We start from the raw sequence: 14,327 nt of genomic DNA on the forward strand, positions 1-14,327 counted from the left end.
TTGTGTTTTGTTTTTATTAAAACATACTAACAATCCCAATGTTCTTATCTGATCAAGCATTTACACGTTTCCAACTGCAACCACAATCCCAGTGGTGGCCACTGGGTTCTGGGCTCTACAGGGGGCCACACGACACATTTCCCCCCCCTTGAGCTTCTAAGTTCAGCCTAGAGCTTCGGGACGTCGCGATGTACAAACAAAGAGCACATAAACTGTACTGGACACCAAGCTTGATGCTGTTAATGGCTGCAGTAAATACAACACACTGGTCCCATTATGGAAAATTCCCTTTTCCATTCCCCCAGTTGGACTGGTTCAGAAAACACAATAAATTAAAAGTTCTCCCTCTTCCTTCTCAACAAGAAGATGTTTTAGGCAGCTTCAGAAGAAACAATGTCAGCCTTCTTGAGAGGATCATAAGTCGGCCGACTTGGCAAGAGCATATAAAAATACAGTAAAATTCCACCGGCCTCAGTCAATTAATTAATCATTAATGTAAAAAAAATGCTGTTGGAACAGCGACTGAGTACACGAGAGGTTACAATGTAACAGGACTTTGTTTTAAGTCCTAGACAGCGAGCGTGTTTCTTACGCTGTTCCAAGGAAGACAACGGTTGTTGAGAATTCAGTATTTCTTGTGAAGTTGTCGATGTCACAAGCGAGACACTAGTTAGGGGAAGTGCTTCTTGTGTCTCCACAGAGTGAGTCTTTGCGAGGTGAGAATGTGTGTTACCACACTGAGCAGCATCAGGAAGATGGTCATCGACATCACTATCACATAATGGCTGATGCTGAAAGAGACAGAGAAATAACTTGATGGGGAACCGTGTGCATCACAGATGGCATTCAAAGCGATGTGTGCGCACGTGAGTCAAGTTAATAATTAGTAATTCATCAAAACCATGGATTTTCCGAGTCGACCAACCTTGTGCCAATGTCTAACCAGCTGCCGTAGTCCTGCACGAGGAAGAAAAAGTGCTGGGGAGAGGATGAGGAAGTTCAGAATTACTATGCAGTACTTAAAAAAGGAAGAACATCCCAGTGCATCTTTAACCACACAGCCTTACCAGAGCCATCAGGTCAGAGATGACCAGGACAATGAGGAACAAGCTGTAGAAGAAGAGTGCAGACAGAACAGAGGAAAGCATTACAGGCGAGACATTTTACCTTAGGAACATACGCAATAGGAAAAACACTATATAAAAGATCCTCCTCACACACGGCCAAAACTCTTTAATTATTGGAGCTGACTCATTGTTTCAACTCTATATATAGTGCGCAAGAGGAAGCTTCTTTCTGTACGCAAGTGTTTAAGAGGCAACTGCATCGAAACCAAAAACAGATGTGGTTTACGTGTACTGGGTACGCAAGTCCCCCCAACCACCAGAGAAGTACAGATCAAAGGATTGTAACTGAACTGCCCCGATAGCAGACGAGCCCAGTGTCTCGTTTTGAAAGCAGTTTACCTTCTTGATGAAAGTTGCGTTGCAACTTGGATGGTCTCAAATGTGCACATTACTATGATGAATGGAATGACAACCTGGAAGAACAAAAGAACATATAAAGTATTCAAGGTCGAAACATACGCATTTCTCAAACATATATCTATAAATTGTGAGGTATGAGGGTACACAGTTGTACCGTACCTTCCACATCATCAGCCCTCCCATAAGGAAGGGATTGAAGACAGTGAGGAAACAATAAACAGACGCTGGGTCAAAACTGGAAGAAATTTGAAAAAGGCAGAGGATGTGAGTGAAGTTACAAACTAAAAAAAAATTACTTTTGGGCAATAAATAGTTATAAATGTATGTAGAAATGTAATACCTGTTAATGGAAGCGATGTTCCCTGTGCCAAAGAAAGCGGTGATTATAAAAAATACCTACAAAACATATATGGTCAAGGAAAAATTGAAACAATTTCCTCATAACCTTTTCAATATTCTAATTAGATGTAGTTTGGCCTGAACAACAACCGTGAGACAGAATCACTCCTTCCAAATGCACTCGTGCAGAAAAGGGTTTTATCTTTGCACGCTTATAGCCGTCACCGTTGCAAAACGGATACAAAAAAATACGATCTCCTGATGTCGTCCAACTTCAGCTGTCGGAGTTTGGTGATGTCGATGTTGGCGGAGAAATCAATTGTCGAGAGCTGAAAAAGAAATACATTTTTCTTTGGACCACATAAGGAGGCACCAGAATGCATATTTTAATAAAATATAGGTGAACATATGCCAATACAAGATGAAACAGACTGTTTGGGGGAAAACGTGTAAATACAGCGGATGTGATGCTGCTCATCAAAATTAAAAAGCATGGAAGCATAGTTTTACCTCTTGTCTGCCAGAGACACCCTGTGCAAGCATGGCTTCCTGTTCAATATTGATCCACACAAACATCAACCAAGCCAACACGGGAGGGAACAAAGCCTCTGACCTGGGAGGGAGAAAACACATATTAGAAATTTTATGATATTATTATTAAAACTCAAGGTTCAACGTGTTAGTACAGCTGGAGGAAGTGTGTGTGTGTGTGTGTGTGTGTGTGTGTGTGTGTGTGTAACTGCTGGTCCTACCCAGTGCTGAGCAGCAGGTACGTTGCCGTGAGAGAGAGGAATATGCTGAGGAGGCGTTGGAAAAGACGCGTTGAGCTCAACAACGGAACAATCATGGAAGACGCTGAGAAGAGACCAGAGACACGGTGAGATGTGCTGGAGGGGCACGTAATAGTGCACGTCACTGGTTAGTCGGGACGAGATCCATCTATGAGGATTATAATGTCCCTATGAAATTTTATGCCGTAAATCTGAACCTACCTAATGTGCTCCAGCTGATGACCTGATTTAAAAGTGGCAGGCCCTGTTTCTGCTGAAGGCTGGAGTGTGTCAGCGATGGAACGTACGCACACACTGCCACATGGAGCATCTAGTTTGCCAAACAAACAAAAAAAAAAATCATTCATTTTTAGGAAAGACACAAACACAACTACGAACAACATGATGTGGACTGTAGTTACCTGGGACACAAACTGCTGCCTGTCACTCAGGTGCATTGTTGTTCTCGGTCGTGATGACCAGAGGTAACAGGCGGAAGTGAAGAGACTGAGTACGCCTGCAAAGGTACTGAGCAAACAAACATCATATATGAAGTTATTATTAACAAACGTGTTTCCTGACACGCAGCCTCATTTTGCACGCACGTTGAATAAAGATGCTGCAGCTGATTAGCAGTCGATTTGATTGAGATTCTCTGACTCCTCCATTATGCATACCATATTAAGTTTGTCTTGTTTTGAAGTGGTTTTATGTCATAGTCGTTCTATTGCTCTGTGGGAAGCAAAATAGCGAAACCTTGTGGTGGACTGTCAAAGGAAATAAACACTCACACCAGATGTACGTTAGGCTCTCTGCCCACAACAGGCATCAGGGGGAAAGCAGCCAAACACAGGCAGCCGAGACACCAGCTCAATGAACGGAACTACAGGAGAGAGGGGGACATAATCAGCTACTGCATGTGATCTCAGCATTTAATTAGTCAAGACAGAAATTGCTACTGTGATCACGCTTCATATTTTAAGAAGCTCTGCCTTGCATTCACAAAACTTAACACATGCCTGTTCTTTGTGTTTTAGTACTGTGACTGTGGAATCAGTGGTCCAATGCATAGTTACCTTGGCCTTGGCAAAGAGTCCCGACAGGAAGGGCCACAGCGAGAGGACAGCCAGGCCCACAGTTAGCATGGCGCGATGGAAGAAACTCGCCACCTGTGGGCAGAAAAGTGACACGGTCATCCGCGTTACCAAGCAACTTCTTCTGCTCACAATGAGCCCGGTACATTGTGAACACTTTGTAATGAGTACTGCACGCGGTGGACAATTCAAGGCTGCGCCAGCCTGCGAGAGCAGAACTATGAATCTGACCTTACACGAGAACACATTAGAGACTCCTACCAGTAGCTCGATCCCAAACGACACCAGCACGAAATAGCCGAAACACTTCCACAGTGGCAGAGAGGGAGCCGAGCGAAATAAATCGGTCAGAATTCCAGACCTGAAAAGGAATCGGTAATTAGGTTCTTTTATTTCAGGGAGAAAAGACCGAAAAAAACTGCAGGGACTGTCCTTTCATCCATTTACAGAGGAGAACCGTGAATGGATACAAGACCACATCAAAAGGGATCAAAGTACCACCTCACTGATGCTGTGCCTGATATAATGTGTGTCTGTGTGTGTGTGTGTGAGAGTTAAATTACATCCAATGAAAAGCCGTTGTACTCGATTGCCATTGATGTGCTTTGATATTTGCTGACGTCCTGTGTCTGTGTGTAGTGATGCTCCACCACTCACAGAGAACATCATGCATGCCCTTTAAACATCAGTTTCTTTAGATTGTGACGTGCGGCTGTGTTCAATGTTGTTGTTTTTTCAATTGTTTCACACTCTCTCTTGTGTGTGTGTGTGTGTGTGTGTGTGTGTAACTCACTCCTTCAGCACAGAGTACCACAAAGGGACAGGCAGCAGGCAGTAAACGTAGTAGGTAACGGGGCTCCTTTGGATGAGCAGGAACACAGTGATCACCACGGTCACAGACAGAGACAGCCTCACCAAAGCATGGCTGGGAATCTGCACACATACACAGGATCAACGCCAATAATGTCATCTCAATCAATCATTCAAGTTCCAGAAACGTGTCAGGTAGGAAGGAATCTACACATGCAGATCAGCAGGGATCACAGTATATTCCCCGACCTGTTGGAGGACACTGGGGTTTCTGTTGAGGTTCGCATGAGTCTTCAGTATGACCAGGACTACATAGGAGGTCCAGCCTACAAATCCCAGCACCACACTGCAACCCAGAAAGAACCGGTCATAGGTGTGGTAATAGGCCAGGCCCTCCAGAGCACGGGCTATGAGGGTCCGACACAGGGCCATCTGACAAGAGGGAGGGGAGACAAAAACGGGCAACTTCAGCAATATCAAATGTAGCAGAGAACATTAAACAGAAAAAGGACTCAAAGGTTAGTTCATATTAGACAGCATTTACCACATGATGCTGATGCTTAATGTGTTTGAGTAGTTCACTTTGATTTACTTGGGCAGCTGTAAATGTACTTTTCCAAATACTCACAGCATCTTCATACTTCTCCAGCTGAATCAGTATTCTAGCCGTGTTGATGAACTGTGATTGTTTTGACTCAGTCAGAAGTCTGGAAAACAGTGAGACAAAGCAATAAAGAATGCGTAAAATTGCCTTTGAAAGTGGTCTGAAATACGCTCACCGGAAAAGGAATACTTCAATGTTTCAACTGAAAATATTTCTGAGCACTGTTACTAACCACCGGAAAAAGATTCCTTTTAAAAAAAAAAGTAAAACACACAGTAAAGAATGAATGTCATGTTACTAATTTGCAGCAAGTCATGAACTTAAAAATTGTACTTACTCGAATGGGGTGAAGAGAAAAGGCAAGGTGGTCTCTTTTTTCTGGGTCATTTTTATCTACAAAAAAATATATATATAGAGCTCAGTCCCCAGAGACGTTTGTAACCAAATGAATGAATTATAAGATATGTGCAGCAAGAGCTGTATCACTATTGAAACATTAAAATGTCCAAGCTATAGCACAATTTATATTGTTATAAACCAGTAATATTGTGATCACGTTGTTCCTTAATGTTGTTACTTGTGATTTATTTAAGTTGAACAGTGAAGCTACAAGTGATTGTTTTCTTGGCCTTTTTGGAACACAAATAATTAACATGTAATTAACTTGATACTTTCATACCTTGTACTGCTCTAGTACTTGAATAGCATTAGTGTACATGCTTTCCGCCTTGAAGTGCTCACTGTTGTTAAGGTAGAGAAGAGGCAATATGCCCTGTAGAGACAGAAAATACATGTGTACAGTGAAGATGAAGATGTGTGAAGACATCATTTCAGTTACATTACTGATTGATACAAATCACACAACTATTTATCTTGACCTTATTTTATCACTGGACTTACAACGGAGTTAAGTGGGAAGGGGACGCCAATAAGAGAAGCCATGAGGGGCGCGATGTCTGCCTGCAGAAAACAATAAAAATATATATTATTTACTAGTTGTTGTGGTACAATAACACCTTGTATAAATAAATCCACACACACAAACTATGTCATAACCTGATTGACGTCAACTCTTTGAAGATGCTCCAGTTTCCAATCTGAAAAACCGTACGCATTAAAAACCACAACTACTTTGAGAAAACATAGTTTAGACATAATAAACAAATGTCTTTAGTAGATGTAGGACTACCTGGCTGCTAGAGTTAAGCTAAATAAAACCTGTATTACAAGAGTCCACAACCTTGTAGGAAGCCGTCACTGTATGGTTTGGGTCCGGTGGCCCTGCGGGCGTTGTGGACTCCAGCTCCCCACGCCACTAAAGGAGTGAGGGTCTCTGACGGATGACCTGCACCGTGTGAACCTGGAGACACGTGCACACGCGTCGACAGATGGTATGAAAAGACTCCAGTGAAGACTTGTCTGTTTTCCATCGTATACAGACACACACTGAAATAAGAGTCTTACCCCAGTTCGTCATGCCATGATCGGAGGTAAACACATAGGCCGTTCTACCATCATGACCAAAGAAGTCTTCCACCATAGACACCAGTTCGGCAACACCAGTGTCTACTAGGCCAATATTGTCTAGGTACTCCCTTGACAAAGGAGAGATGATGAAGATAAAAGAAATCAATGTTACTTGGTTCATTTCACTCTATGTCCTGCGGAGTGATGTAAAAACATCAATAAGTAGTATCAACGGGTGTCTCACTGTGACATCGGTCTGTGAGCGTGTCCGTTTGTGTCAATGCCGAGCAGATGCAGGAAGAAGACGTTCTCATCCTGAAGCAGATTGGCCCTCAGGCTGGCGTTAGACTTCGCTGACTGAAAGAACGACTAGAGCAGGGAGGAAAATGAGCATACTAACATTCATGCAAGATGGCAATGTGCAAACAGCATCGTTGGAATCATTGAATAGAAAGGTGGAAAACTAAAGCTTTTCTCAAGCAAAATGATCCAAAACCCCGAAAAACTATTCAGTACTTATTTAAAATGTATTTATTACAACATGCATTATTATAGTTGGTTATTCCACTACCATACTTTGACTTGAGTGAACACCCAGGTGTCGAGCCTGGAGGCATCTGTGGAAGCAAAGTCCTCCTCTTCTGCTGGATATGTGTGGGTATACACATGGCCTCCACTTGCACCTGCAAAACCCACAGCATTTAATGAGCCCCAATAGTAGGAATTTTAAAAGGACATTTCAAAAACAAATCAAAAAACATGTAAGCAGTACTTGTGAGGAATAAAATAAATGTGGATTGTTTATCCCGATTAGGTTTGGTGGTCCTGATTGTGTGGTTCACGTAACGGTCTGTGCATGTGTATGTTTGCGTACCTTTAGCAAACATTGGCAAAATATCAGGGCTGCCCCAGCACCAGGTGTGTCGGGTCTCATTAAAGACCGAGTCGAACTCCACTGGATTCTCCTTCCACCCTAAAGACACAAAAAACGCTCAATGACCTTTCACTCACAAACTGACACTACAGCAGCAGCAGTCACCCATATTTACACGGCCTTTTGTGTATCAACACACACACACACACACACACACACACACACACACACACACACACACACACACACACACACACACACACACACACACACACACACACCTACCTACCTTTAGCCACAGCACTAACGTCCTCATAGAAGCCAGCGATTAGAGCGACATGGCCGGGACGAGACTCGGTGGGGACGCGTGTGTGTGAAACACCCCATGTGCCCTTCTCCTCAATCACACTCCTGATATAGAGAAACACACATGGATGTGCACATACAAACAAGTTACTCAGACCAGGAAAAACTATTAAAATCACAGTCATGGCAGACACATACACTTTTATTTGACTAAACTGGGCTAATTATTGCACGGGAAGCTCAAAGCTCACTGCTCCAGTTTCCAAACCTTAGGTACGGGGCCCTGGACGAGCCGTTCGGGAGGAGCGTGAAGAAACTGTCAGCTCGAAGACCATCGGCCACCACTAACACCAGTCTGGACGAAGGCGGTGCCAGGGGGGTGGCGTGGGGTGTCATGCCATGGACCAGGGGAGAGGTGAAGTAGATGTCAAAGATGGAGAGGAAGAAGACCACGTGGACTATTAGTCCAACCAGGAGGAAGGTGATCATCCTCATTTTCCTCAGCGGGGCGAGCTAGGTCTGCAAAAGGGTGAAAAGAAAAGACGACTGAGGCAAATACAGACAAACATACATATCACAATATACAATTGTGGATTAAAAAGCTAGTACAAATGGAAAAAAAGGAGGTATTAGAAAGGTTCAGCAATATATAGACGTGTTAAGCCATAGTTTGGGCAATGGAAAACAGCTTAATTGCTTAATCCTCCTGTCACCATATGCTACTAGCAAATGAGCAGAAGATGTGACTAAGAATGATTTCATTCCACTGGGGCCAGCAGACATTACACTGACGTAGAGAAGCAGGTACACCTGTTGGCATGGAAAGAGCATTACCTGTGACATGTCAACGAGGGTCCCTGGCTGGCTAATGTACGAGTGTGAGACCAGATCGATCCAAGTAGGTAACTACCCACTATTCGCCGGAATTAGTTTCCATTTGATCTTCGCAGTCGTCTAGAGAACCCGACGCGATTTGTTGCGCAAAACTAGATCAACGTAATCTTTAAATGCGTCCTACTACAAAATCAACCGCCCTCGTTCTAAGGAGATTAGTGGAGGAATTGCAGTCACCATTCACTTCCTTGTTATGACTTTGACGTAGGCACGTTGACTTCTTCTTCTTCGTCTCTTTATTTAGGCGTTATACCTTGTAGCTGAATTGTGGGTACTGTAGTTTAAAAAAACGCTCTTTCTACGTATATTTTCACATGGCTTTCTATTTTTTTTAAATCACATGGAGTTCAAGCATCAAACTACAGTCTGCAGTGTTACAGTGCAGTTTCACTGGAAAATGTCATTTTTATATCACATATATTAGCTAGAATAGGCTGTATGAGCTGTCAAATGTGCCCTGCCCGGTTTTCTTTTCATTCTTACCATTATCCAATCATCTTCTACAATCCCATAAAAGAGGCGGGCTTTGGGCCAAATATGTCCAATCACACCTTCGCATTGCCCCCCGTGCCAAAAGCCACCTATCATCGCTAGTTTGATGTCCATTCAGGAAGAAGTGGCTCTGACTAGCTCAGCTAGCTTAGATGGCTAAAAATCCTTTTAGTGCAAAAATGGCGTCGGTCAACCCGTTCAACCTCAGTGATTCTGAGGAGGAGGCTGATCGGCGACCCAATGAAACGATTGACACGCAGAAAAGTCCCAGCGACGGGGCACCCGGGCCGTCGCCAGGTAATCCTTTCTCTCCACCTGCTGACACCGAGCCCCGGACACTTCTGCTGTCTAGCAACCGCACGAGCCCCAGCGGTGAGGGCTCGGGCTCGGGCTCGACCGCGGCCACCTCCGCTATGGCAGCCACCGCCGAGACACGGATATCTGTGGACGGTATCGCCGCTCAGCTAATACGGGACCAGTACATCCTTACGGCCCTGGAGTTTCACACGGAGCTCTTGGAAGCGGGCAGGGAGCTTCCGAGGCTGCGGGATTATTTCTCCAACCCTGGCAACTTCGAGCGTCAGAGCGGCACTCCGCCTGCCAAAGATCAGGTACTCGGACCCGGAGGACCAATGCGTAAGTAACGTTAACCGCTACCTGTGCTAGCCACGTAGCGGAAGGCTAACTCCGTGTTTTAATGCGGCTGCATGTAGAGTTAGCCCACCGCCTAACTAACGCGATCGTATAACACTAGAGCCAATAGATTGTGAGATGACGCTATCCACCTTGCTGCACCTGCTCGGGCCCGCGGTCACTGAGCGGGTTCCGAGGGGCAGCTCGACTGACGTTGTCGTTACAGAAATCCGGGATCGTACGGTGACCGGAAAGTCTGCACGCATCAACAAACACGCCATGGAAACTGTATTCACGGTCACAGCACGAGCCGCAACAAGCGAAGCCCGCTGTAGAGCTGCAGGAGAAGTGTTTCCATGAACTTTATCCCTCATCGACCGTTGTGCGTGTGGTTGGAATCTGCACGCAAAACGATTTGGAAATGTTGTGTTGCCTGTCACAGTTTTTATAGACTGGGTCATTTTTGGTCATTCATTTGAATAGTTTGAATCCTGTTGCCTCATACTTCTTATTTTCAATATATCCCATGACACAATACTGTGTCAGTAACTTTTTCTCCTTTGGCGAGATAAAGGGTTAGGGTTGGTGTGGTTCCCTCCCTGCTGGAAAATTGCCAAATGTTTATACAATGAAAATATTGTGTGTGTGTGTATATGTTTTATATATATATATATATATATATATACATGGTGAGAAAAAATAGGGACTTAATTTAGAGAGATATTTTCTCATTTACATGCAGTAGAAATGGACAAAAACTGGTGTGTCAGGAGTTGTGTGGGTCGAGGCCACTGTCCTGTCCGGTTGGCTTCGGCACCCTGCCTGACCTGCACCCTGTAGAAAGCTAATGCATAGTCTGGCTTGTGCGTACAAACCCTGTAATAGTTTTTGAGAATGAAGCGTGACGTGACTCGACCGCTCCGCTGTTGTGAAACTCTCAGGTGTGTTCACGGAGAACCTTATTTCCCTCTTATTAGCTTGACGAGAGCGAAGGTTTAATGAAAATATCAAATCCGACAATGCTGATCATTCAAATCCACCCTCTGCAGATAGATGCATATGAAGCAGCTGATGGAAGTTGTTGACTGAGGAGGCAATGGACTTTTCCAGCATAATCCAGCCATGGCCTCATGTGATCACTAGAATAATCATTTTCCTGGTTTTTGAAGGATGGAAGATACGGTTGGAGATGGGGGGGGGGGATCAAATGCCTTCTGATGTAGTTGGTCAGCCAGGTTCTACTAGGATTTCACTGTCATTATTAACACATTCAATGCTTTGCTTTTTACTTAACGCCCAGCAGAGGAGCCAACCTCTGCCGTCAATGTATTGATTGCATCGTAAACAATTCGGGCCTGCACAATGTCACAGCATCGCAGGGAGCTGAAAGGACGATCGTATCGGGTATTTGGAAATGGTTTGGATTCTTCTGCTCATCTGATATTGTCCACATGCCCAGCGGCGGTCAGCTATTCACAGTCAATTGCAGTAAGCATGTGATTGGACAATGGCTGCGTTATAAGCAGCATCATATCTGCAGCTGCTCCAAGTCACATGACACAGCGAGGCACCTCTCAGCACCTTGCTAATTTGCAGCAAGTGAGCAGCAGTCCCCCTCTCCGTTGAGTAGTGTGGTTGCTGTTTGCTCTTTTTTCTAAAAATGCAATGAGAATTTGAGCTCGAGTGTCATTTAAAGTGCAAGGTTGTCGGCAATACCAGAAAGTGTCGGCCTGAACACGAATCCAAAAGTGTAGCTCATCATCATCTGCTACTTGAAATGTGTCATATTGTAGCTTCACATATACATTTCTGTGCTTGCTTGTGTGTTATCAATCTGTCTAGTGGCAGTGGAACTAATCTGAAATGTATCATCATTCCTGTCGGCTATTAACTGTAGTTTTAAACTACAACCATGTTCCAGGAGACAATAATGGCCAGTTCATGCAGAGGCTTACTGACTTTCATTGAATATATTATCGTTATCTTGAAATTGTCGGACAAACATCTGTGCAGGTTTCGGTGCATATGCACCCTTTAACACTGATTAGTATCAGTATTTTTCAATACAAACCCCCGGCAAGGCAAAGAAGCTTATTTACAGTGTACTTTTATTCAGTGTACAAATAAAGTTCAAAGTGTGTGATTGTGAGTGTCACGTACTCCTGAGAGAGGGTGTGTGTGTGTGTGTGTGTCAAGTAAGAGATACTTGTTTTTCGTACATATTTAGGCACATGTATGTGTGTGCATGCTCTTCCTCTTTGTGCAATTCCTAAAACCACTGCGCTCCACTAATTCAGCGTAGAGATTTCATCTTCATTCTCAGACATTATCAGGAAGCGAGGACAGCGGGAGGCCCTCTCCTTTTGGGGAAAAAAGACGGGTTAACCTCACCTCTTAAAAGGCAGAGCAATGACACACAGACACACTCTCAGCCAATTCAGGAGCACAATCACTGTACAGTCAGATACGGGTTGCAACAAACGTTAGAACACATGACGCACACAAGATGGTCGTCTCCATCTTGGCAGTGATAAAGCAGTCTTGTCTCGCGGCTTGTCCAAAAAAGATGTGGTCGATGGAGCTGAGGTGGCCCGGGTGACACAGAGGTTTCAGGCAGATAGTGACCTGGCCCCTCCTGGCACTCGATCTTAAGCCGAAATATCATTTAAATGGGCCTCTAGTGGCCATTCCAGGAACTGCTGCCTTTAGCAACTCTGCAGGCGCTTGGAATCGTCCCATTGAGACACAACACCGTACTCTGAGGTCAAGCCCAACAACACCAGGGTCACTACTGCATGACAACTAACTGAGACGAAGGCTTTTACATATTTTTACGTTATTGTTTTAGTTGGGCTCAAAAACCTTGCTTGGCGTGACCTTCCACGGTATCCGAGGCAAAGGAGAACAAATAGTTCAGTCTTGCACTTCGATATGGAGGGAAACTAACACCATTGGCTGAGGCACCAGGCCAACCTGACTGGGTGAAATAGGAGCGTGCATATATGCCTCTGTCTCCGCCTCCGCTCTTTGACTGAGCAATGCCTACGCTGGTACAAGGTGTTGGTTTGGAAACGGGTGTAAGGGCTCCGCAAAGTGAACGTTTTACACATTTTATGATGGATTTGTTTTCCCCGCATGTGCAGTGACTCATGTTTTTTATAACCGTCCCACATAGTTTTCAAAAGGTATGAGCTGAATTCAAGAAAAGTTTCCACCTGTTGGCTGCTCACCATCCCCTAACTACAGGGGCCATGTGTTGGCCTGCTTTGGTAGTTAAGAGCCCCCCACCCCACAGCCCCCCTCCCTGCTGTGGTGCCTATTTTGTATAGATAAACATCTTCAGCCTCAGTGTTCCTGTCCCATCGGTGAGCTGTGTTCGCTGCTCAACAGCGGAGTACTCGTCACGCCACGTGAAGTGCACGCTCGTCTCACCGTCGTCTCCGTCTTTGTGTCCTCTGCTCAGATCGAGCCGGCAGCATCAGCACCTTGGACTCGCTGGACTTCGCCCGTTACTCGGACGACGGCAACCGCGAGTCGGACGAGCGAGTGGCAGGTGAGATGAACCGCGCCCGCCGGAGCTCAAAGCGAGAGACTGCAGGATCGGGGGGGTAATGACAGAATGGGGACGGGTTGGGGGAGACGATACGAGCCGCATCAAAGCCTGTGTGATAGGGATGTTGGGATAATCCAAGCCATCACGCAATTAAGATATGGATCTGACGTTGTAACCGTGGCAATGGTGCATAGGAGCTGCTTTAGTGGTGATAACAAAGTCATGAGCAGAGGTTTGTCTCTTGAACACATCTGCAGTATTTTCCCACTGTTTACTAAAGGAAAGCCAACAGGTGAATGGCCTTTTAATGCAGACGGCCATTGCTGTCACGCAAGCACAGATTGTATTTTAGTATTTCTGTTTTCTTTCTTTGAGATTAGATTGTTTTGTTTTTTTCCCACCTCCGTACTGTACATCAATTCCAAGCATGAAAAGCGTGTCTTCCCGTTTTGTACATTTTCATTTACATGTCTATGAATGATAGATGTCCCTAAATGTGTGTTTTAAAGTGGTAGGTTTGTTAGGTTGCTTATGGTTTGAGGCTTTTGACAGTCTATGGGAACATACTGACACACGGTAACACGTTTGGAACCACGCAGCAGAGATGCTGGTTACATGCTCCCTCTCACCTACCAAATAACAAGAAATCGTTTTTTTATTCACCAAATTGGCACCGTCCCACTTCTCTCCCCCCCACACTGTTCCTCTTGCCAAGAGGCCGGCCTCCAGCTGTCTGACTCTGAGGTTTTTCTGGCTTTCACCTGACGTTGATCAAACCCCAGTGACCAATACTGGACAAGTCACTCCATCCAGACTAGCTTTTTGCTTCTTTCTTTTTTTAATTTAATTAATCCTCCTGATTCAGTTCTTGGTTTTCCATTCGTTGCGCTTGCATCCTGTGCACTCTTTTGCCCCCGTCCGTCTAGCAGGATAAGGATGTAGGGAGAGTGGGAGGGATTTGGTCATAAAAGTCTGTCTTAATGTGATGCTGGCCTTTCACTTTC

At 44.8% G+C, this 14,327-nt stretch overlaps 2 protein-coding genes across 17 annotated transcripts in view; one reads left to right on the forward strand and one right to left on the reverse strand.

The window, feature by feature from the left end:
• Positions 1 to 9,506, reverse strand: pign (phosphatidylinositol glycan anchor biosynthesis, class N). Of its 2 annotated transcripts, none has more exons than XM_040166724.2 (29): positions 9,129 to 9,506; positions 8,020 to 8,270; positions 7,735 to 7,856; positions 7,446 to 7,544; positions 7,148 to 7,254; positions 6,816 to 6,940; positions 6,569 to 6,699; positions 6,345 to 6,464; positions 6,161 to 6,201; positions 6,005 to 6,064; positions 5,784 to 5,876; positions 5,442 to 5,497; positions 5,129 to 5,207; positions 4,750 to 4,932; positions 4,484 to 4,623; positions 3,952 to 4,051; positions 3,673 to 3,765; positions 3,388 to 3,479; positions 3,019 to 3,124; positions 2,819 to 2,927; positions 2,579 to 2,681; positions 2,337 to 2,439; positions 2,069 to 2,155; positions 1,828 to 1,883; positions 1,647 to 1,722; positions 1,467 to 1,540; positions 1,068 to 1,110; positions 926 to 978; positions 1 to 791 (listed from the first exon to the last, which is right to left on the reverse strand). In XM_040166724.2, the coding sequence occupies exons 2-29, from the start codon at positions 8,244 to 8,246 to the stop codon at positions 671 to 673; spliced, it is 2,799 nt and encodes a 932-aa protein (XP_040022658.2). In that variant the 5' UTR covers positions 8,247 to 8,270; positions 9,129 to 9,506; the 3' UTR covers positions 1 to 670. The 2 variants fall into 2 exon arrangements, with proteins under 2 accessions (XP_040022658.2, XP_040022657.2); XM_040166723.2 differs by having other exon boundaries at positions 8,586 to 9,162.
• The window catches only part of relch (RAB11 binding and LisH domain, coiled-coil and HEAT repeat containing), a 26,777-nt gene continuing 21,674 nt past the window's right edge, over positions 9,225 to 14,327 (forward strand). For 10 of the 15 annotated variants that reach the window (XR_013454044.1, XR_013454040.1, XR_013454039.1 and 7 more), the window contains exons 1-2: positions 9,290 to 9,773; positions 13,234 to 13,323. Coding sequence is in view for 10 of the 15 variants with exons in the window: in XM_040166714.2 (XP_040022648.2) it covers positions 9,290 to 9,773; positions 13,234 to 13,323 (574 nt within the window). In the remaining 5 variants the exon portion in view is untranslated. Of the gene's footprint in view, positions 9,774 to 13,233; positions 13,324 to 14,327 lie in introns of all 15 variants that reach the window. The other 5 variants (XM_040166722.2, XM_078095808.1, XM_040166717.2 and 2 more) reach the window with 3 other exon arrangements.

This window comes from Gasterosteus aculeatus, chromosome 21 (genome assembly GCF_964276395.1).
Source record: "Gasterosteus aculeatus chromosome 21, fGasAcu3.hap1.1, whole genome shotgun sequence".
Taxonomy (NCBI): domain Eukaryota; kingdom Metazoa; phylum Chordata; class Actinopteri; order Perciformes; family Gasterosteidae; genus Gasterosteus; species Gasterosteus aculeatus.

Coding starts and splice junctions, on each gene's coding strand:
- pign (XM_040166724.2), bottom strand. CDS start 8,246: ATGAGGATGATCACCTTCCTCCTGGTTGGACTAATAGTCCACGTGGTC. Junction 6,700..6,815: donor GCTCACAGACCGATGTCACA/GTGAGACACCCG, acceptor TCCTTTGTCAAG/GGAGTACCTAGACAATATTG. Junction 2,928..3,018: donor GGCAGCAGTTTGTGTCCCAG/GTAACTACAGTC, acceptor TTGGCAAACTAG/ATGCTCCATGTGGCAGTGTG.